The sequence below is a fragment of the Mesoplodon densirostris genome, chromosome 3 (genome assembly GCF_025265405.1).
Source record: "Mesoplodon densirostris isolate mMesDen1 chromosome 3, mMesDen1 primary haplotype, whole genome shotgun sequence".
Lineage (NCBI taxonomy): Eukaryota > Metazoa > Chordata > Mammalia > Artiodactyla > Ziphiidae > Mesoplodon > Mesoplodon densirostris.
In genome coordinates this window covers 14677352-14702423 of record NC_082663.1, presented here as the reverse complement: position 1 = coordinate 14702423, position 25072 = coordinate 14677352, and the positions used below count along the sequence as shown (strand labels likewise).

The following is a 25072-nucleotide window of genomic DNA, read 5'->3' as shown; positions in this document are numbered from 1 at the left end:
CAGACTGGAGTGCATTAGCTGAAGTTTTGAAAGGCCCCATGCCTTTGAGTTGTGACTTGTCCACCCTCCAGCTGTGTCATCTTTGAACATTCAATTCACCAGAAAGAAAAGGAAGTTGAGACCCACCAATGGAAATACAGGTCTACACCCCTCGTGGTTGCCCTGTGTGTTGCCCAGGGCGACAATCTGCGAACAGATCCCCCTTCCCCTGGTTAAATTTCTGTGAAGGGCAGAAACACAATCACAGTGGGAGCCTGGAAAGAGTGGCCACTCCTGGTGGCTCCCTCCCACCCGCCCTCCCCTCCCCAGGCTGTATGAAATCCTACAACCACACCACACTAATTAGCCCGAGAATGGAAGGGGTTGTCATGGTGACCGAGCACTTTTTAAAGCACAGGAATGGTGTTCATTATTGTTCAGTGTCTTTAGCTGTGGCGAAAAGGTCAGTGTGGCAGTTGTTTTCCATATGAATTTTGGCCTGAGAGCCAAACCGAAGGTGGAATGTTCCTCAGAGGGACTGGAAGATGGTAAGTGCGGCTGGACTTTTTGGATGGGGTGTCCCTTTAGTAATATTTTTCAGAGTGTTTTAATAACTAGTGCCAAACTAAGGAATTGTACGGACTTTGTTAAGTAGAGATTGAAAGAAAAGGAGCAAGGAAAAAAGTATGGGTCAGGAACAGTGAAAGTTTGAGAGAGATTTAGAGAGTTTTTTTTTTTAATTTATTAAACAAGTCTTTGAGCATCAAATGATTAAATATGAAATTTGTAGATTTCCCTGACTGTGAATTAACAAAGTTAACTAAGTCTGATGCCTTATTCAGTGTTTGTTTTATATTAGCTCTCTACTGGTCGTTGTGGATTGCTACTGTTCCGATTATATTTCCCAAATCTAACAGAAGCATTTTAACCAAATACCCTCAGAGCAGTTGCCTCTCTCTCTGTGTTTCAATCCAAAGATAAGGTAAAGGAGTTATCAAGGCTAATTTTTTCATGCTTTTATTTTATTCTTTCTCGTCTAGGGATATTTGAAATAATTAAGACCAGAAACCAGTGAGCCCCAGTTCTTTGGATATTCGCCCTTATTTATTGGCTAGACTCCGGTAGAATACTGCTGAGTAGAGACATCTGACCCCAGTGTTTGTAAGAGAAATTAAATATGAGACAAGTCATCCTGCTGGGTATGATGGCAGCTTTTCCATCAAACGCTGCAAAGGAGATTTGCAGAGCATTCTTCAGATTTATTTTTTTGCTAGCTTGGAAAGCGTACAGAATAACATGGCTTTCAGCCTGATTTTGTGTTAATGACTGGCTGTGTTTTTAAGGCTCGCAAATTTAAGCCACTTTACCATCTTTGCACTTTTTAACAATGTACTTGTGTTCTATGGCACTATTTTTTCAGTCATTTTGTACACAGTTGTGTAAGATAAGAAAATATGAATTAATTAAAGGGAATGGGGTGTTTGGACTAAAAAACAAATCACTGCCCAAAAAGCTGTGAGTGGGAAATGGCATACTTTTGGGCTTTACCCTGAAAGACCATTGTCCTGTCAGCAACACCAGTTTGTTTGGCAACTGAACAGATAAGAGAATATGGCTCAGAATGTTAAGTCTTGGCTTGATTTCCTCTGTCTTTTGTTTGTATGTTCTGGGATTAATTTATTTAGTGATCATAGCATGGAGCTCGATAAATGGGGTTTCTGACTAGAAATTGAGAAAATTAATTTTTTTTTCATTTTTGTCTGTTTTCTCCACTTACAAGCTCTCCTTTTCCTCCCCAGCCCCTAACCCCTCCCCCAGCCCTCACTGGGTCACTGCATTCTTCAGCTAAAAAAAATGCCTGGAAATTGAATTTTCAAAAGTAAATAAAGTGATATTTGCATGACCCTTAAGATTCTTTGGAAAACATAGCATTAAAAATGGTGGTCCGTTTATGATATTTGTAAAATAATCAGAAATTTGAACCTGGATGTTAATATCAATGAATTATTGGTATCTTTTAAGATATGATCGTGTTGTGGTTCTATTTAAAAAATGATACTGGAACACTTCCCTGGCAGTCCAGTGGTCCGCACTTCCACTGCAGAGGGCACGGGTTCCATCCCTAGTAAGGGAACTGATCCCGCATGCCGCAAAGCACGGCCAAAAAATAAAAGTGATACTGATATATTTACAAGTGGGAGTGTGTACTGTCTGGGGCTTGCTTCAAAAAAAATCCAAGGTCAGGGAGTAAGTGGGCTAAGGATGGGAGGGCAGGATTGACACGGGTGCTGGCTGTTACAGCTAGGCTGTGGGTATGTGGGGTGGGGTTTGTTTTCTGTTCTGTATATTTGTGTAGGTTCAGAATGTGTGTGTGTAAAACCATGGCTGGGGGGGCGGTCTTGTTAACGGCATCTTCTCACCTCTTGGCATGTTTTAGATGCCCGACCAGTTTGAACAGGCAGTTGTGGTCAACCAGCTGCGGTACTCTGGGATGCTGGAGACGGTCAGGATCCGGAAAGCTGGGTATGCTGTCCGAAGACCCTTCCAGGATTTTTACAAAAGGCAAGACGGAGCTGCAGAGACCCTCTTTCTTTGCATAGGGGCTGGGGAAAGGATTTTAGCACAAGGTGACGCTGCGCATTCTTCTTTTGCAGATATAAGGTGCTGACGAGGAACGTGGCTCTGCCCGAGGACGTGAGGGGCAAGTGCACGGCCCTGCTGCAGCTCTATGACACCTCCAACAGCGAGTGGCAGCTGGGGAAGACGAAGGTAAAATTTCGGAGAAAGAACGACCGTCCCATCAACCCCCTGAGAGATGTTTGAGTTCGGTGTTCTGTGATGACTGCTAACCAACTGTTTTTCCAGTGTTGGGAAGATACGCATGGTATCATGCTAGCCATACTCTTTGTCCTCCCAACATGAATCTTTTATCTGAAGCCCTTGACTTTTCAGGAACTCTGTTCTTGGGGACACATTGAAGCATCGGATCCTAAGTGCGTGTGTTTTCATTCAGTCAGTCAACAAATGTTGGCTGATGGGCAACTCAGTGCCAGGGAAGAACTGGGCAGCCTCTGGCATCTAAGAAGTGATACCCCAGACCCTCTAACTTTGCATTATAAGAATAGAATACTGAATGTTCTCCCTGCACCACAGGAGCTGTTGTGTGGGAGACCAGCAAGTAGTCCGAAATCTGGTAGGTTACCCAAAGTCCAGTCTGGAAAGCCAAGTTGAAATCCATTTTTTTAAACATGCAGGTGTGACTGAGGCCTTTACCCCTTAGCTGAGTGATAAGCAGTCTGGCCTCAACAGAAAAAATTAGCCATAAAATTGGCAGTATGACCTCTTCTCCCTGTATCGGGAACTTCCAGGGCTCTCATCTGGGGTTCCATTCTCCTTCTGCCACCCACCTCCAGGGTCTTATCACACAGGAGAGGCAGAAATGCAGGCACCTGGGGGTTGTCAGCCTTTGAGTGTATGGTTGTCTTCAAAAGTAAGAGGTGTTCCTCAAGCCTCATCCTCCTGACTCTACAAGTAGGAATACAGCATCAGAGAAATATTTTAAAGTTTCTGCTCCCATTATGTTTTTAACCTAGGAGTTTCTTTGTTTAAAAAAAAGAAAGAGGAGGAAGAGGGAAAAAGAGACACATATCTTGCAGTTTGACTGTCTTCATCTCAGAGCTTCTCTGATAAAATACCATAGATAGGGTGGCTTAAGCACAGACATTTATTTCACACAGTTCTGCAGCCAGGAATTCTGAGATCAGGGTGCCAGCATGGTCAGGTTCTGGTGAAGGTCTCGTTCCCAGTTTACAGACAGCTGCCTTCTTACTGTGTCCTGACACGGTGGAGAGTGAGTTCTGGTCTCTCTTCCTCCTCTTATAAGGGCACTAATCCTATCACGGGGCCCCACCCTCCTAAACGTAATTACTTCCTAAAGGCCTGACTTTGAAATACCATCACATTGGGGGTTAGGGCTGCAGCATAAGAATTGGGGGTGGGGGGTGGCAAGCATTCAGTCTATAATATTGATGTGAGATTAATGACAAGTATTTAGGCATCACCTGGAGGCCACTTAGCAAAGGAAAGTGTATAATGAACATACTCTTCTGCTCTTGAAGGATTTCAGCTGGTCAGGGATTTAATTAAGATGCAAACATCTAACAAGGTAGAGATGGCATGCAGAGGTATTGTATTAGTTATCTATTGCTGTGTAACAGTCAGCCATAAACTTAACAGCTTTAACAACAAACACCAATTACCTCATGGTATCTATGGGTCAGGGGTCCAGGCACAGCTTAGCTGGTCCTCTGTCAGGGTCTCAGAGTGTCAGCTGGGACTGCATTCCCTTCTGGAGCTTGGGGTCCTCTTCCAAGCTCACGTGGCTCTAGAATGCCAGTCTTTGCGGTTGTAGGACTGGGGCTGCAGACCCACTGGACCCTCTTTTCCTGCTGGCTGCCCCCTGGAGCTACTCTCAGCTTCTAGAGGTCCCCCCCCAGTTTCTAACCACCTGAACCCCTCCCAGGCCCTCCCACTTCTTCAGGGCCAGCAGGAGACACTCCTGCTCCAGTCTCCTAAGCTGGAGTCTTATATAATGTAACATATCCATAAGAGTGATTTCCCATCACCTTTGCCATGTTCTAGAAGAAAGTCACGGGTTCCACCCACACTAATAGGATTAAACAAGGGTGTAACTCATTGGGGGTCACCTTGGGGTGTGTCCTCCCAGGTGTATAGGTCTCTTTACCTGGAATTCTCCACCCTCCCCTCCACCCCGTTTAGCCAGCTCCTCCTTCAAGTCTCTGCTTAGATGTAGGCTTTGACAGGAGTCCTATTTGACATTCTTCACTGCACCCTGCACCAAAACTCACCCCTAAACTGGGCTAAGCCCCCTCCTCTGTCATTGACATCTTTCTGTTTTCTGCCCTGTTATAACACTTAACATGCTGTCATGTTGTCTTGGTATTGCCTGGTGACTTGTCTACAATCACCCAATAGAGAATGTAGAGTTCATTGTTCGTTCTTCTACACAACACAATGCACGTAGTAGGAGCTCACATAGTAGGAGCTCAGTCAGTGTCTGTAAAATGCTAAAAAACTATAAAGTGATGGCACAAGATTGTTGTATGTTGAGTCACTCAAAGAACTTTCTAAAGAAGTTGGTTCAAGTAGAGCTCTTGGCAGTATAATATAGTCTGCTCTGATTTTTTTAATTAAAAAGGTATTATATTCTCTATAAACTGATATCCTCCTCCTGTCTCACTGCCTTATACCATGGAATAACATCAAAGATAATTGACTCACCCAGCCAATACCAGTCTCTTTTCTGAGCTCTGAAAAATCAATCCAACTTCATTTACAATTTACGATGGAAATCAGGCCCCAGCAAGACTTAGAACTGGGTGTAGCACAGGGATACGGAGACATAAAGACATGGGGATTGCCCCCTGTTTACTAAGTTTTTGGGAGATAAGTCATCCCATACAACTGATATATTATGCAGTGTGATCTCTCGAAGGAATAAGGACACAGCTCCAGGAGAGAGCTCACTGTGAATTGACATGATCAGAAGAGTATTCAAGAAAAGGAAATCTTTAAAGAGGAGTTAAATTTTAATTGGTGACACATTGGAAGTAGAGGTAGGATGGAAGCTTATCATTTCACGTAAATATTAGGAAGTAAATGGAAACATGAGAGCATTTGAATTGTATCCACTAAATAGCCTTGACCTTGACCAACATTTGACTTAATTATACAGTTAATTATACTCTAGCAGTGTTTCAGTCAGTGTTGCTGCCAGAGGTCTTTGCATTTAAAACCTTGAACCTCTAACAAATATCTAGATCTTCTGGTAAAGAAGTTTCTGTCAACACTTACATGACAGAGGGAAATGTGGGCAGCGCTGTAGTCAGCAAATTAAACATGGTGCCAGGTCTGAATTCACTGGCTTAAAACACATCTGGTCTTTGGAAGGCAAGGATTCTTATCTGCTGGGGAAGCATCCCTAAAGAAGCTAGGAGGCCTGTCCAAGCCTCTGGAACAGCCCGAGCAGGAGATCCTGCTGTACGTCCCTGATGAGAAGCCAAGTTTAGGGAGACGGAGGTGAACAGCTGCTCCCCTCTTTCTTCCTGGTTTTGCCTTTTCCCTCTGCCTTGTGACTCTGGCACGTTTTACTTTTCTGGTCCGTGGACTACATTGCCAGACCTTATTTCTTCTCTGGCAATAAAGCCTGCAAGAGGTATTCTATAAAGACATTTTACTGGAATAATCCATAGGCTCTTGAGCTATCTAAGCACATGATAGGAAAAGCCATGAGAAACTATTCGTATTGGATATTGAGTCAAGGTTAGCCGAGCAGCCCCCTGAGTGGGCACTACCCCTTCCTGAGCTGCTTGATGATGCCTGACGAGGCCGGTGCCTCCGCTCACAGCAGCTGGATCCCGCTGACTCGATCTTGGCCGCATCCTGGGAACATGGCAGCGAGGCAGCGGACACCACTGGGCTGGAAGAACTGGCATCACTTTCTGTGTGTTGTTACATAAATTCAGGGTGGCTGTTCTTAACGAAGCCAAGTCAGGTCTCTAAAGCATTTTACTCCGTTTGCCCTTCGGGTTAGAGAAAGAATCTATTGATAGATAAAGATGTGGAAGTAAATCTAATAGGCAGAGCATAGAGCTCTCTTTGATGGTCATGAAACTAAGGCAGGTATTTCTCTGACTCTGATTCCAACCAAGGCAGTCCCTAGACTTCTGATAAGGTGTGAGACGCTCTTTCCTTCATGTTCAAGATTTGACTTCATTACTTTTTCTTTTAAACACTAACCAGAGCAACAGTGTTAGACTAAGATCCTTAATATCAAAAAATCGTCTCAAAGAGAAGTTTAAATATTTCTTTGAAGTCCAGCCTTGATGAAAACGGCTTCATATTTCTGAAAACTTTTTCTCATTGCTGAACTAACAAGCTTTATGCTCATAGCTGCTGTTTCTTACATTGAACTTTTTTTTTTTTTTTTGCTCAAGATGCAGTCTCTTTATGCATCAGCAGAGCATATTAATTGCAATTATAGGAAGAGCATTGTATGAAAAGCTTTTCTGAGAGAATTATTTGGTGGGAGAGTTTTACAAATGCTCCGGAACCCACAGCAGGAGGAGGTAAGGCTTCTGTGAGTCACATGGTGGTGGGATTCTTTATTTGCTTTTCTGCCCAAATGTCTTGGAAGAGCCAGAGCAGAGAGTCTGGAAAAATGTGCCATCAAGAGGACATAATGCATCATCATAGGCCAGAATGACTCACTGAAGCATAAACTGAGAAATCATGAGTGAGGATGTATGTCGGTTAACCAGCCCCCGACCAGTGCCTCCAGCTGACCGTTAACAGAAAAGCATAAAAAAAAATTTGTTTGTTTTTAGGAGATAATTCAAAACTTCCTTATGCATCCCATTGGAAATTACAAAATTAAAAGCTACCATGATGGAGGGAGGGTCTCAGTATTTTCATACCTTTTCAAATATTAGGAATTCTGATACAAATGCCAATTACCAGACACACTTAGGCTTATATAAATGGTAAGCCTAGGATTGAGGTGCCCACAGGCAGAAACAGGCCAGCAAATAGTTACAATCTCTTTGTCCCGATTCTATTGATAGTTTTCTTGCGATGGCTGAACCGAGATAACTTAAATGATTGAGTTCTAATTGCAAACAGTTTATAGAATTACATTCTTAAATGTCAATTTTTCTATGTGCATTATTTTTGAGCCCAAGAGGCTTTGACTGTAATCATTTGAGAGGCATGAAGGGAGAGTTTCCATGTGATGGCAAAGTAACATTTTACAAATTTCTTGGATTTTTTCCCCCTCCCTTTCTTTCTTTTGTCCTTTCTTTTCTTCTCCTCCTCCCCCCCCTCCCCCCTTCCCCCTCCTTCTCCTTTTTAATGTAGCGAGTTTCTCTAGATATCTTCTTACTTAGACTTAATGTAGTACTGGTGCTGGTACATGAACTATTTGTCCCAGCCCACAGTGAGATAAGTATTTATAAACTTGATGGCAATTTCACAGTCATCTTATGCCTGTTGAACTAATAATAACTGAAAAAACGGGACTTGGATTTTATATACCCCTTTGGTTTTTTCTTTCCAGTAATATATTGTTTACTATATTTTACAAAGGTCTTAGTGTGTGACAGATGGGAAGTTTAAAAAAAAAGAAAGAAAAAATCCTTTCCCCACCAGGAATTTGAGATTCCCTGTGCTGGACACCATGGCTGTTTGTGTTTGGAGCAAATCAGAGAAAGAAAAAAGCCCTACCCACCAAAGACACAGCTGACTCAGCAACGCCTTACCGGTGCCTGCCGCATTCTGTGGATGTGACATGTTGCTCTCTCCTGGGCAGGTCTTCCTCCGCGAGTCCTTGGAGCAGAAACTGGAGAAGCGGCGGGAGGAGGAGGTGACGCGAGCGGCCATGGTGATCCGGGCGCACGTCTTGGGCTACTTGGCACGGTAAGAAGTGCCCGGACGGGCTTCCCTGGTGGCGCAGTGGTTGAGAGTCCGCCTGCCGATGCAGGGGACGTGGGTTCGTGCCCCGGTCCGGGAAGATCCCACATGCCGCGGAGCGGCTGGGCCCGTGAGCCATGGCCGCTGAGCCTGCGCGTCCGGAGCCTGTGCTCCGCAACGGGAGAGGCCACAGCAGTGAGAGGCCCGCGTACCGCAAAAAAAAAAAAAGTGCGCGGACGGGAGGGGCCATCCCCCGTGTGTCACCATGTGGGGTGGCCCTGGCCACATGCTTTCATTTAAAATAGACCTGGATGGCTTCGGGTCAGGACCAGGCTAAGGAGAGTCCCAGCACAGGGCTCGTAACTAGCAATGCCAGCACCTCGTTAGCTTGACCTGGGCAGGAAATGGGAAAAGGGGCTCCTGAGCTCTCAGAGCAGCGACATCAGGGGACTGGGCGACACATTTAAACATTTCCCTAGTTCCTCTGGGTCACATACTGAAGCCACAGGCAGCTCGCCTGTTGACTTTGGTGCCATCCCATTGGGTCCACAGTGGCCCCCTCTCCAGGGTCAGCCGAACGAGGCAGGTTCTTCTCCTGTGCATCTGAGTTCTGTCCACCTCTGCAGACCTGCGGGCCACCCGAACCCTTGCTCGTCACAGTATGTTACATTTTCTCAAGTACACAGCCGTCCTGCTGTGGCAGATCCTTTGCTTTTTCCCTCATAAGGGCAGGAAAATATATCATATCTCTTGGTTCTGTTTACAACCCAACTTCCTGCCAGGACTTTTCAAAGTCAGTATTAGGAGTGATGTGTTTATTTAGCCAACATGATGATAGGGTCTTGCTTGAGTTTCGTTTGTTGTTATTCTTTTGTTTTTCTTCTGTTTTGTTTTGCCCACAAGGGCCTCCTTGTCGGCTCCCTGTAATGGGTCTCTGTCATGAGCGGATCAGCCCCAAACGAGGTCCTGCTGTCTTGTCTTGTAACATTAACGTAAACTCATGTAAAGAGCTCGAAGCCTCATTACCTCCACAGTTATTCTGTTGTGCTGTTTCTGTTCTCATTTTCAGAAAGCAATACAAGAAGGTCCTTTATTGTGTAGTGATTATACAGAAGAATTACAGAGCATTCCTTCTGAGGAGGAGGTTTTTGCACCTGAAAAAAGCAGCCGTGGTTTTCCAGAAGCAATTCCGAGGTCAGATTGCCCGCAGAGTTTACAGGCAGCTGCTGGCAGAGAAACGGGCAGAGGAGGAAAAGAGGAAACGGGCGGAGGAAGAAAAAAGGAAGCGAGCGGAGGAGGAAAGGTATGGGACCTTTCTCTGCTTGGATGAAACAGAGGGGAGGACACCTTTGGAGTTTTTATGCTCTGTATCCAGCCTCGCAGCAGGAATTCCCAGTGGATGCTATGGAACCTGCTGTTTGAAACAATACCACTTGGTGGCTCAGATAAAATTCCTTAGCCGCGTTGAAGACCCAGTTTTGTGGTATTTTTATTCACGCAAAGAATAGGTGTATCGCCAAAGGAAGAGATCCTATCCCTCCCTCACCCTTCTAAGTTGTCTTTTGCAAAGCTTCTGTTAAAAAGTTCGCTCTCTGAAAAGCGGATGTCGGATTTTTTTCATTGCTTGCGTTTATTTTCACTGTCTTTTTTCCAGAGAAAGAGAGAGGGAACGAAGAGAAGCTGAGCTCCGCGCCCAACAGGTGAAGAATGCCATGACCACGTGACATCTTGTCTGTTACCTTCCCAGTTCAAACACTTTGCCTCAGTGATTCGAAACTAAAGTAAAGATATAGGGAGAAGGATTCAAAGCTAAAATAAATATACAGGAGGAAGAATTTTAGAGGAGATGTTTATGCTGCAATTTCTAACCCATCACAACTGGGTAAAAATGTGTGAATGCCTAAGATTTCAGTGTGAATCACAGCAGCACGATAGCTCTAGACCAGTGTCATCACTCTATTAGTTTGCTCGGGCTGCTATAACGTAAGTACCACAGCCTGGGCAGATTAAACAACAGAAATGGATTGTCTCACAATTCTGGAGGCTAAAGGTCCAAGATCAAGGTGTTGGCAGGGTTGGTTTCTTCTTAAGCCTCTCTCTGTAACTTGCAGATTCCTGCTGTGTCCTCACGTGGTCTTGCACCTGCGTACCTGCTTCCCCGGTGCGCCGTGCGTGTGTCCCAATCCCCTTTTCTTTATAAGGACACCAGGCAGTTGGGTTAGAGCCCTACCTCACGGCTTCATTGTAACTTCATCACCTCTTTAAAGGCCCTGCTCCAAATCCAGACATATTCCGAGGGTACTGGGGGTTGGGGCCTCACATAGCTATTTGGGGGAGGGGGGGATGCAGTTCAGCCCCCGGCAAGCACATCTCATCCCAAAGGAGGGACGCTGCTCGCACTCTCCGTAGCGTCACTTCCTGACCTGACCCCTTCCTTCCTCTGTGTCCAGGAGGAAGCAGCGAGGAAGCAGCGGGAACAGGAAGCCTTGCAGGAGAGTCAGAGGGAGGCCGAGCTGACCCGGGAGCTGGAGAAGCAGAAGGAGAACAAGCAGGTGGAAGAGATCCTGCGCCTGGAGAAGGAAATCGAGGACCTGCAGCGCGTGAAGGAGCGCCAGGAGCTGTCCTTGACCGAGGCCTCCCTGCAGAAGCTGCAGCAGCTACGGGACGAGGAGCTGCGGCGGCTGGAGGACGAAGCCTGTCGCGCCGCCCAGGAGTTCCTGGAGTCGCTCAACTTCGACGAGATCGACGAGTGCGTCCGCAACATCGAGCGCTCCCTGTCGGTGGGGAGCGGCTCCGCAGGCGCGCGGGCCGACCTGGCCGCGGGTGCCTGCGGCGAGAAGCCCAGCTTCAACTTCAGCCAGCCCTACCCGGAGGAGGAGGTGGACGAGGGCTTCGAGGCCGACGACGACGCCTTCAAGGACTCGCCCAACCCCAGCGAGCACGGCCACTCGGACCAGCGCACCAGTGGCATCCGGACCAGCGACGAATCCTCGGAGGAGGACCCCTACATGAACGACACCGTGGTGCCCACTAGCCCCGGCGCCGACAGCACCGTGCTGCTGGCGCCCTCGGAGCACGACTCCTCCTCCGGGGAGCCCACCTACTGCATGCCCCAGACCCCTGGGGGCCTGCCCTCCCCGGACAGGGACTACAGCTGCGACCAGGACGACTACGAGGACGGGGCCATCACCTCTGGCAGCAGCGTGACCTTCTCCAACTCCTACAGCAGCCAGTGGTCCCCAGACTACCGATGCTCCGTGGGCACCTACAACAGCTCGGGGGCCTACCGGTTCAGCTCGGAGGGGGCCCAGTCCTCGGTGAGTACCCGCTGTCCTCCCGGGGCCCCGGCTTGCCCGCATCGGGGTGGAAGTTGTCCGTCATCCGTGCCCCCGTTGCACCATTCCTTAGATGAAGACATCCCCCATAGAACGGGCCAGGATTCCAAAGTCAGGCTCTTAAGGCTGGCCTTAAACCCCTCTCTCTTGCCAAAAGCGGTCGTCGCATGAATAAGTGGAACTTGGTGCCTGTTGGAGGTTGAACGCAAAACCCAGAACTGCGTCTTGCCCAAAGCCTAAGAAAACTGGCATTTTCAGTGGAGACTCTGGCTGTGTCTGTGGCTTTGCAGCAGGTTGGGAAATGAGACCCGCCCTAAAGTGGAACGAGACTTGCCAGGGGCACCTCAGAGACCTTTCCTGATGGTAGCTTCACCCGCCCACTGCAGGACGTTATGTATATTTTTCTGGTTGTAAGGGAGGAACTTTTAAGGGCTTAAATGTGCTCTTTCCAGCTTCTAGATTTATTTATAGTTTACTTTTATTTCTTCCCGTTGTCCGTGCGTTAAATACTCCCTTGACTTTCTAAGGCTTGAAGATATTTTTATTTGTTTGTTTGTTTATTTAAGAATATATTTTTTATTTTTTAATTAATTTATTTATTTTTGTCCGTGTTGGGTCTTCATTGCTGCATGCGGGCTTTCTCGTTGTGGCGAGTGGGGGCTGGCTACTCTTCGTTGCAGTGCACAGGTTTCTCATCGTGGTGGCTTCTCTTGTTGCAGAGCATGGGCTCCAGGCGCACAGGCTTCAGTAGTTATGGCACACAGTCTCAGTAGTTGTGGCTCACGGGCTCTAGAGCGCAGGCTCAGTAGTTGTGACGCACAAGCTTAGTTGCTCCGCAGCATGTGGGATCTTCGACCAGGGCTCGAACCCATGTCCCGTACATTGGCAGGGAGATTCTTACCACTGCGCCACCAGGGATGTCCTTGAAGATATTTTTAGCACAATAACTTAAAGGGAATTAACTCTCGGATGGTTTGATTAAAATTGTACGCTTAAACAGCAGCGCTGTACTTTGAACACATAGCCTTGGGATTAAAACATCTCACGTGTTACGTATCAAGTCAACTGACCGTTTGACACCCAAAGTCAGTATTTTGTAATTCTGACTTCTTTTGATGACCTCACTCCGTTGCGCTGTGACGAAGCAGCGTGTTGCTTCTGTGTCCGTTGTTTTTATTTTTTCAGTGTTGACCTGTGCTGGGCATTTCCTTTGCTTGTTTTCTGTCCTTTTTGCTCACTGTTGGCTCTCTCTCTCTCCTGGTCCAGTTTGAAGATAGTGAAGAGGACTTCGACTCTCGGTTTGATACGGACGATGAGCTTTCATTCCGGCGGGACTCTGTGTACAGCTGTGTGACGCTGCCTTACTTCCACAGCTTCCTGTACATGAAAGGTACGACCTGCGGCCAGCCTGGTGCCTGGGTTGGGGGTGAAGTGATGGGAAACTGGGGCTGAAGGAGGGGGGCTGAGAAAGTCATCCCACATACCCCTTACCTGGTGTGAGGTCCTGTTAGGTGGATGGAGGATGCCGTGGTGGTGTGATGTGGGGGACCCTACTGGACCATGTGCAGCGTTAGGACACAGGGTCTGCAACCACTGTCACCACTTTCAGTCCCTCTCTCCCTGTTGCCTCCATGTCTCTCTCATATCTGTGCTCTTTTCCCTCCTTGCTTCTTTCCCACATCGTTTCCTCTCTCTCTTTCTCACACATACATACGAACACACATGTATGTTGCTGCTGGGGTTGGTGCAGCCCATTACCATGATGAAGCTGCATCCTTCCCTCCCACAGGACTATTAGACACCCTTATACATGGGAAAGTAAAGATCTGAGACAGGATCACCCCTGGCTTAAACTGCCTGCGACGCCTACTGTCTATCCCTTGCTCACAATAAGAATTTTAATTGTATTTTTGCATTGCTGTTGAACTTCGAATGTACTGTACTGAACCTAATACTTGGGGACGTTGAAGCATCCTTCTTCTGGAAAAGTACTTAATCAGGACCTTGTACCCATGCCTTATTCATGTTCTTTTTTTTTTTTTTTTTTTTTTTTTTGGTACACGGGCCTCTCACTGTTGTGGCTTCTCCCGTTGCGGAGCACAGGCTCCGGACGCGCAGGCCCAGCGGCCATGGCTCACGGGCCCAGCCACTCCTCGGCATGTGGGATCTTTCCAGACCGGGGCACGAACCCGCGTCCCCTGCATCGGCAGGCAGACTCTCAACCACTGCGCCACCAGGGAAGCCCCTTATTCATGTTCTTGACTTTGACTTCCAAATCAGTGACAGGAATCATGAGAAATCATCACCAATTTTTGGTAGGAGTTCTATGCGGGTCATCTAAAGAGCGGATTGGTTTCTCACACGGCCCTCGACTCGATGAGGGGAAAGAGGCCAGATCCTGGGGATGGGGCAGAGATCACGAGATCCATTGTGCGCCGATGGTTCAAGTGTTTTCTGTTTTCTCCGACCCTTTTCTCCACTTTCTTTTTTACTGCCACCTTTCTTTCATCCCTTTTCCTTTTCTTCTTCCCCCGTGAAAACCTTTTTATTCTGGGTTCCCTTTCCCTGTTTCTTCTGTTCTTTGCCTTTGCTTCTCTCTTCTGTTGGCATATTTATCTTTTCTCATATCTCTTTTGCCCTCCTTAATATTCTTTTCTCTTCTTCATCTATGTCTTCTCCTTTTCATTTTTTCCCCCTCATCTTCAGTGTCTGTCTAACTGCTAACATCATTCATTTGCTTTTCAAAGTTCTGCTGTTCTCAGCCTCAGATCCACCAGGTGCTCACAGATACCCCTCCAGGTTTATTTTTAGGGGAGAGCTTCCTAATGGCCAGAGTCACTGGTTGATGGAAATTCTTGTAGGAGCGTTGGAATGAAAAAGATTGAGAAATTCTAACCTAATAATCGAGTGTTCATTGGATGAAGGAAAAAATGTAATCACAAATCAGAACCTAATAACCCAATAAGTATCTAATCGTAGCATTTTAAGATTTTCTCATGCATTTCTCAGAATAAATATAAGCTTTTTATTATTCATATATTTCCCTCTCCCCCTAATTAATCTGGTTCCCTAAGTTAGCTCAAAACTTCCCTGTAAATCACTCTTATTTATAATATATGGCATTCTTTTATTGTATACTTGTCTGACTAAAACAAATAAGATTAGGAAAAAATAAAGATACATTCAGAGCGCTAAAATCCCAAGATTAAAGCATTAAAAGCTCAAGAAGGTAAGCAAGTGAAGTTTTGACACACTCATCTCTTAATAAAACAAAGCGTTATTGTGTAACTGCGTCAGCACTTAATCTCTGATACATTACCATTTAATGTTTAATAAAGCCTTAAAGTGTGACCAAAAGTTTCAAAGAAACCAATGATAAGGAAAATCTAACCAACCATCAGATTCTATTTTGTGAGCGTAGATGAGTTTGCACCAGCCTACTACTACTAAAGGTGTTTACAGTCACGAAACTAAGATAAGAGCGTTGATCAAATTCTCTAGACGAAATATGAAGGGAACACCCGGAATTGGGGGTGGGTAGGGCTGAGAGTGAGTCCCATCAATGACGTAAGAGCAGCAGAGTGACTGGTGGTGAGGGCTCTTGAGATGACTGTTGTAATCTGTGTCTTTGAAACAGCTGTGAATAACCTTTATCATTCAAAGGCGATAAGATAATAAGATAACTTTGTACTACAATTTCCTCTTGGCTTGTTTTGAGAAACCTAGATTAAAGCCACAAATCAAGAAGGAAAAAAAACAGTTTCCTTCTGGTACCCCCTGGCAAGTTTGCTGTTTGTTAGGAAACAGCTCTGGCGCTTGGTGTGATCACAAAGGCTTCTCAGCTAGGTGAGCAGGAAGTGCTGTAGATACGAGAAAGGGCAGTGGTCTGTAAAAAGCCAGCGAAGCAAGCGCGCCTTGCACTGCAAAGAGAAACCAGTGTTGTCTTTGCGTCTTCTGTTCCACTGTGAAGTTGAGATCTGTAATCATTGAAGCAACCACTGAAAAAATTAATCTTAGAAGGTCTGTTTTAAATTTATTTCTAATCTGTAAAAGGAAGCCATTTTCTTTATACTTACTTTCAGTATCCACGTTTAAATGTTCCTTATTTTTATTATTGGCTGATCAAAAAAATAACTTGTGGACACTTGATAATTACTGAAGTAGATGCAGTGTTTATTCTTCAGTGGGTTCGTTGAAGCAGATTTTTGAATCATGGTTGTAAGATGTCACTCTTTGAGCATCCTTGGGGAATCTAGAATAACTAAAATAAAATTATCCTGCTAGAAGAGTATTAGAAATATATTCTGTATAGAAATAATGTCTGCATATTCTTGTCTAATTTGTCTCCACCAAAAAAAGTTTTCCACTAAATAAATTACAGCTAAATTCTCATTTTTAAGGTACTGTCACAGTTTGGTTTGGAGTCTTACTTTGTTTTGTATTCTAAATTTTATACCTTATACGTAGAAGCCATTTTCGGATGATAATGCTTTTTTTTTCCGATGTAAGTTAGGGTTTATTGCTAAACTCTGGAGTCACTGATAAATTTTGTTCCTCACACTGACTAAACAAGGAAGGAATGTGTCAACTTTGACACATTTTAAACTAATTTCCCCTTCCTGCGGCGTTTGGGCAGAAGCATCGTCCATCCATATGGAGGCGGTCCTCCCCCGCCTCCCGTCCCTGGTCCTGCCTTAACCCGGGGTTAGAGTATCAGTCCCTGACTGCTCTTGCTGTTAAGCTCCTCACCAGGATTTCTCAGCTAAGTGAGAAGGAGCTGCTTTGGAGAAAAGGAAGCGTTCTTGTGTAATCCAGCCAAGCCAGTGTGATACCTGCCCAGTGCCCCCTGAACACGACCCAGCAGTGCGCTCACCCATCATCGGTGGGTGTCTGAGGGCGGGTCATTTGGTGCAAAGTTAAGGATGGGCTGGACCTGAAGACCTACTGATCTTATGATCCAATATGACGGATTTTCTTAAACCCCTTCCTACCCAACCCTGGGGAGACAGGTGGCCTCATGAACACCTGGAAACGCCGCTGGTGCGTCCTCAAGGACGAAACCTTCCTGTGGTTCCGCTCCAAGCAGGAGGCCCTCAAGCAAGGCTGGCTGCACAAGAAGGGTGGCGGCTCCTCCACGCTGTCCAGGAGAAACTGGAAGAAGCGCTGGTTCGTCCTCCGCCAGGCCAAGCTGATGTACTTTGAGAATGACAGCGAGGAAAAGCTCAAGGGCACCGTGGAAGTCCGGACAGCCAAGTATGTTGATGAGCCCTGGCCAGGGCTGCTGACCGGGGCTCGGGGCTGCTTCATCAATTAAGTCCCTGCCTACAAGCTGTCTGGGGCAAGTTCTTTGAAGCAGTAGATTGTAAGAGGTACTCGGTGAGTCCTCATCATTCCTTTCAGTGGGTTGAATTATTAGGAAATCAGGGAAATAAAACTTCATCTGTGAAATTCACTTTTTGTGAATTTTCAGACATTCAGCTCTGGGTTATAAGATGCTAGTTGGACATACAACTAGCTCTTTGGAAATGTCATTGGCGGCACACAGGAATCGTGGTGTGGATCTTGAGCCACTGGTTGAGCATCTTGTCATCCTTTTATGGGTCAATCTATCACTTTTAATTCTTCTCCAAGCCCAGCTGTAGCCAATAGATGGCTAAACTGGGAGCAGACAGCCAGTCAGGAGGTGTGTGAAATGAATCATTTGTCTTCCACCTTTGTTGGGTACACTAACCTCTTCATACCCAGCGATGAGAGCAACAGAGCTGGTGTTGGAATCCAACACACCCCCTTTTTCTGCCACTTTTTTTTTTTTTTTTTTGGCCATGCCACTCAGCTTGTGGGATCTTAGGTCCCTGGCCTCAGATCGAACCCAGGCCCACGGCAGTGAAAGTGCTGAGTCCTAACCACTGGACCTCTGGGGAATTCCATTTTGCCACCTTCTTATAGAACCAAAGCATTGAACCACTGAGGGCCTATTTGTTAAAAGTTAAGTAAGGTTTTCAGAAAATGTTGGGAATTGAGGGGCAGCTTGTTTTCTTGGGTAATTAGATACTAAGCATAAAATTTATTTTGGTGTAGCCACACTCCACTCAAACTGAGCAACCATACACGTTCAGAACACGGGTAAAAATAAGCTTTGAGAGACCAAATTAACTCCTGAAGTCGTAGACCTGAAAACGACATATGGTTCCTGCTCAACCAGCATTAGAAACTTTAGAAAATGATTCATTGGAAAGTGGAAAGTTTACTCAAGGGAAGAAAGTCTTCTTTGTATTTAATTTTAAGGCCAAATTGTGAAGTGCAGACAGCAGAGTATCAGGCTTTTCAAGGCTGCCCCTTTGAGGTTCCTTAGGAGACCATGCTCCATAGTCAGATGAGTTTGTGGGAATTTGAATCCGAGTCCTACAAGTTTCAGCAGCGTGGCATAGCTCTGTACCTCCTGCAGTCTTCCCCTGGCCCTGCATACCGTGATGGTCCTCTCTTCACCCTGTAGGAGGGGGGCCACAGATGCCAGGAGGCTGAGAGAGAGAATTGTGATGGTGAATTTCACCCGTGTATTTTTGGATGTTCCTTTTGCTACTCACTCTGTAGCAAACACATGCTTAACAAAGCCCTGTTCTCCAGGTGTTCTGTGAAAATTATAGAGGTAAGGAAGTGTTAGCCCTTCCTCAGCTGTTGGTCACATTCTGTAGAGAAAAGGCAATGAGTTGTTAAGGTTTCACCACCATAAGAGTTTTTTATTAATTTTATATTCTGAAGTTTATTATAGAAAAAAATATATTTTTTATTATAGAAAACTTCAATCATAGACAAGCGTCGGTAGGAGACTGGAATGAGATCTGTGTGTCCATTTCCCAGCTTTCGGTGGTTGCCCACAGATGGCCAGTGTGTTTCATTTGTGACCCTATCCAGCACTGCCCCCCTACAAACGACTTTTTTTTTTTTTTTTTGCGGTACGTGGGCCTCTCACTGCTGTGGCCTCTCCTGTTGTGGAGCACAGGCTCCGGACGTGCAGGCTCACTGGCCATGGCTCATGGGCCCAGCCGCTCCACGGCATGTGGGATCTTCCCAGACCGGGGCACAAACCCGTGTCCTCTTCATCGGCAGGCAGACTCTCAACCACTGCGCCACGAGGGAAGCCCTAAACTACATTTTTTAAAGCAAGTCCTGATGTCATATAATTTCACTTGTAAATATTTAGTACACACTGAAGGATCAAGACCTTTTTTTTTTTTTTTTTTTTTTTTTTTGGCGATACGCGGGCCTCTCACTGTTGTGGCCTCTCCGGAGCACAGGCTCCGGACGCGCAGGCTCAGCGGCCATGGCTCACGGGCCCAGCCACTCCGCGGCATGTGGGATCTTCCTGGACCGGGGCACGAACCTGTGTCCCCTGCATCGGCAGGCAGACTCTCAACCACTGCGCCACCAGGGAAGCCCAAGACCTTTTTTAATATATAGTCACAATATCATTATCACATTTTAAAAGGAACATGAACTCCTTCTACCGTCCAAACTCTGGTCATTGTTCAAATTTCCCCAGTTGTCTTATACATGGCGTTGATAGTGTTCTTGTTCTTTGGGTTGGTTTCTTTTTTCAAATCAGAATCCAAATAAGGTTCATAATTTTTAATTGGATGACAGATTGCTCAAGTCTCCTTCAATTTACACACCACCCCCTTCATCTTTTCTTTCACTCACCATCTATTATTGAAGCTCCCACCTCATTTATCCTGTCATTTCCAGACTGTTTTCGTGGCTCTAGTAGTATCGTCACTCCCCCATTTCCAGGGAAGCTTTTTATAAATGCAAGTCCCTGGGCTCCACCCTAGGAAGCGCCACCTGAGTTTTCTGAACGTTTCCCAGGATTCTGACGGACCGCTGTGGTTCAGAGCCACGACACCCCGTCGTTTTACACGCAGGGTAGCTGAGTTCTCAGGAAGCAGAGTGGCTGGTCCAGGATGACGTGGTCTGGGCAGTTTTCCCCTGGGGATTATTGTCCTACTCCAGAGGCTCCCGTGCTGATCACCCACCCCCACCACCAGTCGGGGCCACCTCTCTCCTTCCAGTCCCAGGAAGCATCACAGACTCCTCTCTGAATTCTGATCTTCTTGGTTTTTTAAAAAATATTTTATCTCATCTCAGTGATTCTAGCTAAAAAGTCATACAGTCTTTTTTTTTTTTTCTAACCAGACTGCTTAATATCATAGTTGTAAAATAAATGTTTTGCTGTGAACAGTTGTACTACTTCAGCTGACAAAGCAAGCTGGCTGTATCCCCAGCACATTTCTTCACAAAATAGATCACCACCTCTGATCTCATCCTAAGAGCTGCTTGTGTTTCTCCCTGATCTTAACCTGGTCCACTGAGTTTCAACCTCCAGTGTTGTTCAGAGAGTGTTAGGATGAGATCAAGATGGAATTGAGATCTAGAAACACACAAATGCTGCTCTTCCCTATCAGAGTAAGTCAGAGATGTAAGCTCCTACCTTAAACCTTGATGGGAGGCTGTGATGAACGAGGGAAAGAGCTCAGGCCAGACTGGCTGCCTGGTGGGGGTCCTTCCCTTGTAGAGCAGTCAGGGAGCCAAGGGAGGGGGCAGGCAGAGTAGGGGCTGCTGCTCTAGGACCTGAGCTGGGTGGGCCTTGGGTGGGCCAGTCGGGGAAGAGAGGTCCCCCGCCGCCCGCCGCCCCCCGCCCCCCCCCACACCCAGCAGATCGCCTTTCTGGAGAGAGAAAAGCCTGCCTCCCCCTCGAGGCCACAAGGGTCTTCATCGTTTCTAAAAGCAGAAAATCAAGGCTGAAGTGTTGGTATCTGATATTTCAGTTACTGTGAAATTTATTTTCTTGCCCCTTATTCAGAATTCGGTGTTCCTGATTTGAGTTTGGTGCTTGTGTTCCTTTGCAGGGAGATCATAGATAACACCAGCAAAGAAAACGGGATTGACATCATTATGACTGATAGGACCTTCCACCTGATCGCTGAATCCCCAGAAGACGCCAGGTGAGGCGCTGTGCTGCCGACTTGGTCATTACTACATCCTCGCTCCTGTGCAGGCCTGGACATCACACGGATCACTCTTGAGCCTACTGGCGCTGAAAAGATTTTAGTTGATTTTCTAGTTGGGTTTTTCTCTTAGGATGGTTGAAGGCCTGAGAGTCGGAAGAGATGGATGTACTTGTCTCCTGGGGACCCTTTCCCTGGGCACTGTGTTCCATACAGTAAGCACACAGATTTCCAGCTTCACATGCCACTGGAGAGACCCCTTGTTAATTTACACTCAGGCTTTTATTGTCACCAGCAGCATATGTAAATTGTGCTGCTACACACAGTTGAAAGCCACCCTCTGGAAGCTTCTGAGCTTTGAAAGGGAGCAACTTCTGTTTGCTTAAGGGTTGAAAAAACGGAACATTAACCCTTGGCTGTTTAAATAAATGCTAGAGGGCCTCCCTGGTGGCGCAAGTGGTTGAGAGTCCGCCTGCCGATGCAGGGGATACGGGTTCGTGCCCCGGTCTGGGAGGATCCCATATGCCGCGGAGCGGCTGGGCCCGTGAGCCATGGCCGCTGAGCCTGCGCGTCCGGAGCCTGTGCTCCGCGACGGGGGAGGCCACAACAGTGAGAGGCCCGCATACCGCAAAAAAAATAAATAAATAAATAAATAAAAATAAATGCTAGAACTGTGGCGTTGGGAGGGTGCTTAAGGCCTTGATAGTGAAGAATTCCGTCGGCTGGAAGAGATAGTTAACACTTAGGGAACTTACTATATTGCAGGCAGTGTTCCAAAATGCTTCACATATGTTAGCTCCAATTTCATTCTCACAACAACCCTATATAGGGTATCACTGTTATCCAGTTTTACAGAATAGGAGACTGAGGTACAGAGAAAAGGTAGTATAATCTGTAAAGTAACGCAAGCTCAATTCTACTGAATGGAGGCACAAAGCTTCTTAAGGAGCTTAGATTTTTGACTGAGCTCGGAGGACAGTGGTGTCCCTCATTGGCTGGGGCAAGTTGTCTGACTTTTCTGGACCTTGGTTTCCATCGTAGTGCTGAGATGTGGCACAAAATTAAGAAGAGCTGGTGTTTGCTTCTCCGTGTGATGCATGGCAGGGTCACACAGTGGAGCGTCTGTCTCTGTTCCTGCTGCCCTGTGGGTGTATAGGGTCATGATGGAGATGCCTGTCATCCACTCTGAGCAACGCCAGAAAATACCTTCTGATTTATGAGGCTGACATCCTTTGGGCTGTATTCTTCACTTTGCAGCTCAGAAAAATCACTAAAATCTTCTAGTGAGTTCTCGGGGCCTTTACAACCAACCCCTTGCTCTTTGAATGTTTCTGTGTTGATATAACACCATGGTAGCAGCATTAAGGGCAAAGAAGATAATTCTTCCCATGGGAACAAATTAAAACCCCACTTGGATCCATAAATTATGACACAAGCTGGAAAAACAAGCAGACCTGGAATTAGAGCCCCATCATTCCGTCTGGGACTCCTAGAGACCACGTGTGGTTTTTTGTGGTCCAGGGAATGCCCACAGCTTTTACAGCTGAATTATAGGCCCAGCTGTCCTGTCTATTTTGTGCCATAATGAACCTGCTAAATTTAACATTTGGAATATTTTAGCCAAGGACTTTTTGCCCTGACCAGTGGAACACATTTTTAAAACTTCCTTTTCAGATTTCAAGTTGCACTTGATTTAAGGGGCGAGATTTGTATTAAGGAGGTCACCTGTACAGATGGAAAGAACAGCAAATTTTATGTGGGGGTGTGTGTGTGTCTGATCCCATGTGGCCTACATTTTGAATGTTTGTGTTGTTCAGTGTTTGATTTCGTATATTTTTGAGCTTTATAAAGCAATGACTGAAGTCTTGCCTTTGGGTTAACCAGAATTGATGAACCAATTCATAAAGATGTTTCCCTTGGTCTCCCTAAGAGTCTGTATATGTTGAGTATTTTCAAGCTCTTGGTTACATCTTGCTCCTTCAGGAATCACAGGAGATAGATTTTAGTGCTTTGCTGTAAGTAACTTACATGACTTACCTTTAAATATAGGTATTAATTTTTTACTTAAATATCACATTGGGTACCAAGTACTTTCTCCTCTGTCTTAGTTATAGGAGTGTGTATATGTGTCTGATTAGCCCCCTCCAGGAGAAGGATGTCCTAGCATCTCTCTCATATTTGGTACCTCTCACTTTAGTTGCTTAATAAATGATGGATGGATGAACTGACAGAGACGGATGGATATTCATGGTCATTTTCCTCAAGCACGTGTTGTGTTTCTAGTTACATCATGACTTTTGCTCTGCTTGACTTTTCTGGAGTTGACACATTTTCTTTTATTATCTGATTCTAATGTGGCTGCCGGTGAGAAAACTCACTTGAAATGAAGATAAAAGAGTTCTCTGGTCAAAATAATTTTCTACTTTCTACTCCAGGCAGTTGTTTTCTATTTCCAGCTCTCCTGTGGTTTTATTCACTTAAGTGGAAATCCTATCAGGTGGTTGGAAATCCCACCTGGGAATGAGCAGGGAAAATAGACATCCAGTGGCCACCCTGAGATGATGCTCTTACATTATTGGCCTTCTTACCTCGGAATTTAAAATTGAGAAGGCACTTGAATGTTCCCTAGGTTATAAATAATATCTTCAGCAAAGACCCTTGATCTAAGTGTGTGGGTAGAACTGAGTATTTCTTTTTTTGCTGCCAGTTTCTCTAGGAACTTAACCATCATCATTGTTAAATGTCTACTAAGGTCCTTGGGGCCAGGGGGTAAGGGTCTTCCCACTGATCTGAAGTTGCGTCAGATGGTACTTAAAGGCACCTTGACTCTTTCTTCTAACTTCACTCCTCGGTATTATGAAACCCACATTTACCCGTGAGGAGTAGACATATTAAAAGAAAGTTGCTCAGGGCTTCCCTGGTGGCGCAGTGGTTGAGAGTCCGCCTGCCGATGCAGGGGACGCGGGTTCTTGCCCCGGTCCGGGAAGATCCCACATGCCGTGGAGCCTGCGCGTCCGGAGCCTGTGCTCCACAACGGGAGAGGCCACAACAGTGAGAGGCCCGTGTACCGCAAAAAAAAAAAAAAAAAAAAGAAAGAAAGTTGCTCAGAGGAGATGTCGTTTTCCCAGAGGATGTGGAGAATGGTGTCACTGTATTGCATGCGGAGGTTGGCCACCCCTTGACTGTTTCTCTCTCCTCCCCACAGCCAGTGGTTTAGCGTGCTGAGTCAGGTCCACGCATCCACAGACCAGGAGATTCGGGAGATGCACGATGAGCAGGCAAACCCGCAGAACGCCGTGGTGCGTGAGCCTGGGTGGGGTGTGGAGGGAGGCGTCCTGACAGAGGGGACTGGGAATTTGTAGACAGTCTTTTTTTTTTTTTTAATAAGAAATAGTATAATTAAAGAGAGAAACGGGAACATCTTGGTTAAAAATCATATAGAAAAACAGAGTAAATTATAGAAGATTGTAAGTAGTAATAGATTACGATTCTCCCACCTCAAAAAAAATTCCAATTTTTATGAAACCGTGGGAAGCCCATTACACTTTTCTCCAAAGGATATAGTGAATTCCAAATTGTATTCTTTCTGACATTACTGTATCCCAGGCACGTAAACAGAGCCACAAAATCATATTTCAGAGATAGTTTGATTTTCTCACAATTATAAAATTTGATGATAGATCATAGTGTAAATCAGAAAAGTTGTATGACTGAAAGAAGTTTGTAGACACCCTTCACTGAAAGTATTTTAGGAACAAGACAGAAAGATTCGTTTATACTTTATTTAATGAATGGACTGTAGATTTTGCCCTGTCTAGAGGCTGTCTGTACTGAATGAAGGGGGTCATTTCCTTAGATAACTACTATTTTGCAATGAACACACAAAGAAGGAGGCTTTTTTGTTTTCCTGTTTAGAGAGTCATCATCTAGGGGTGTTATCATGATGTGTGTTGTACTTGAATGGTTCTCTCAGTTTCTCTGCTTTTCACTTCTTTCCAGGGCACTTTGGATGTGGGGTTAATTGATTCTGTGTGCGCCTCGGACAGCCCTGATAGGTAAGCTCATGTGTGACTCTTAAGAAAAGTAACTGCTGGATACCTGCGTGCGCCCACAGGCTCTGTGCTCTGGGCTGGGGAACAACTCTAGGCTGTGTGTTCCCACCTGGTCAACCCCAGCAATCAAAGACTTCCTTCTTGGTACCCAGTTTGACCTCATCTGCAGTCTTCCTCTCTGGGTGTCTTTGGAGTGCGGCGGGTTGGAGGGGTCAGG

At 45.9% G+C, this 25072-nt stretch overlaps 1 protein-coding gene across 3 annotated transcripts in view; it reads left to right on the top strand.

Moving 5' to 3' along the window:
- The window catches only part of MYO10 (myosin X), a 226110-nt gene that overhangs the window by 185357 nt on the left and 15681 nt on the right, over positions 1-25072 (top strand). For all 3 annotated transcript variants that reach the window (XM_060092746.1, XM_060092745.1, XM_060092747.1), the window contains 11 exons: positions 2417-2541; positions 2634-2748; positions 8366-8472; positions 9536-9769; positions 10121-10166; positions 10917-11783; positions 13068-13191; positions 16811-17054; positions 20705-20800; positions 24009-24102; positions 24803-24858. In XM_060092746.1, the coding sequence (XP_059948729.1) occupies positions 2417-2541; positions 2634-2748; positions 8366-8472; positions 9536-9769; positions 10121-10166; positions 10917-11783; positions 13068-13191; positions 16811-17054; positions 20705-20800; positions 24009-24102; positions 24803-24858 (2108 nt within the window). The remainder of the gene's footprint in view (positions 1-2416; positions 2542-2633; positions 2749-8365; positions 8473-9535; positions 9770-10120; positions 10167-10916; positions 11784-13067; positions 13192-16810; positions 17055-20704; positions 20801-24008; positions 24103-24802; positions 24859-25072) is intronic.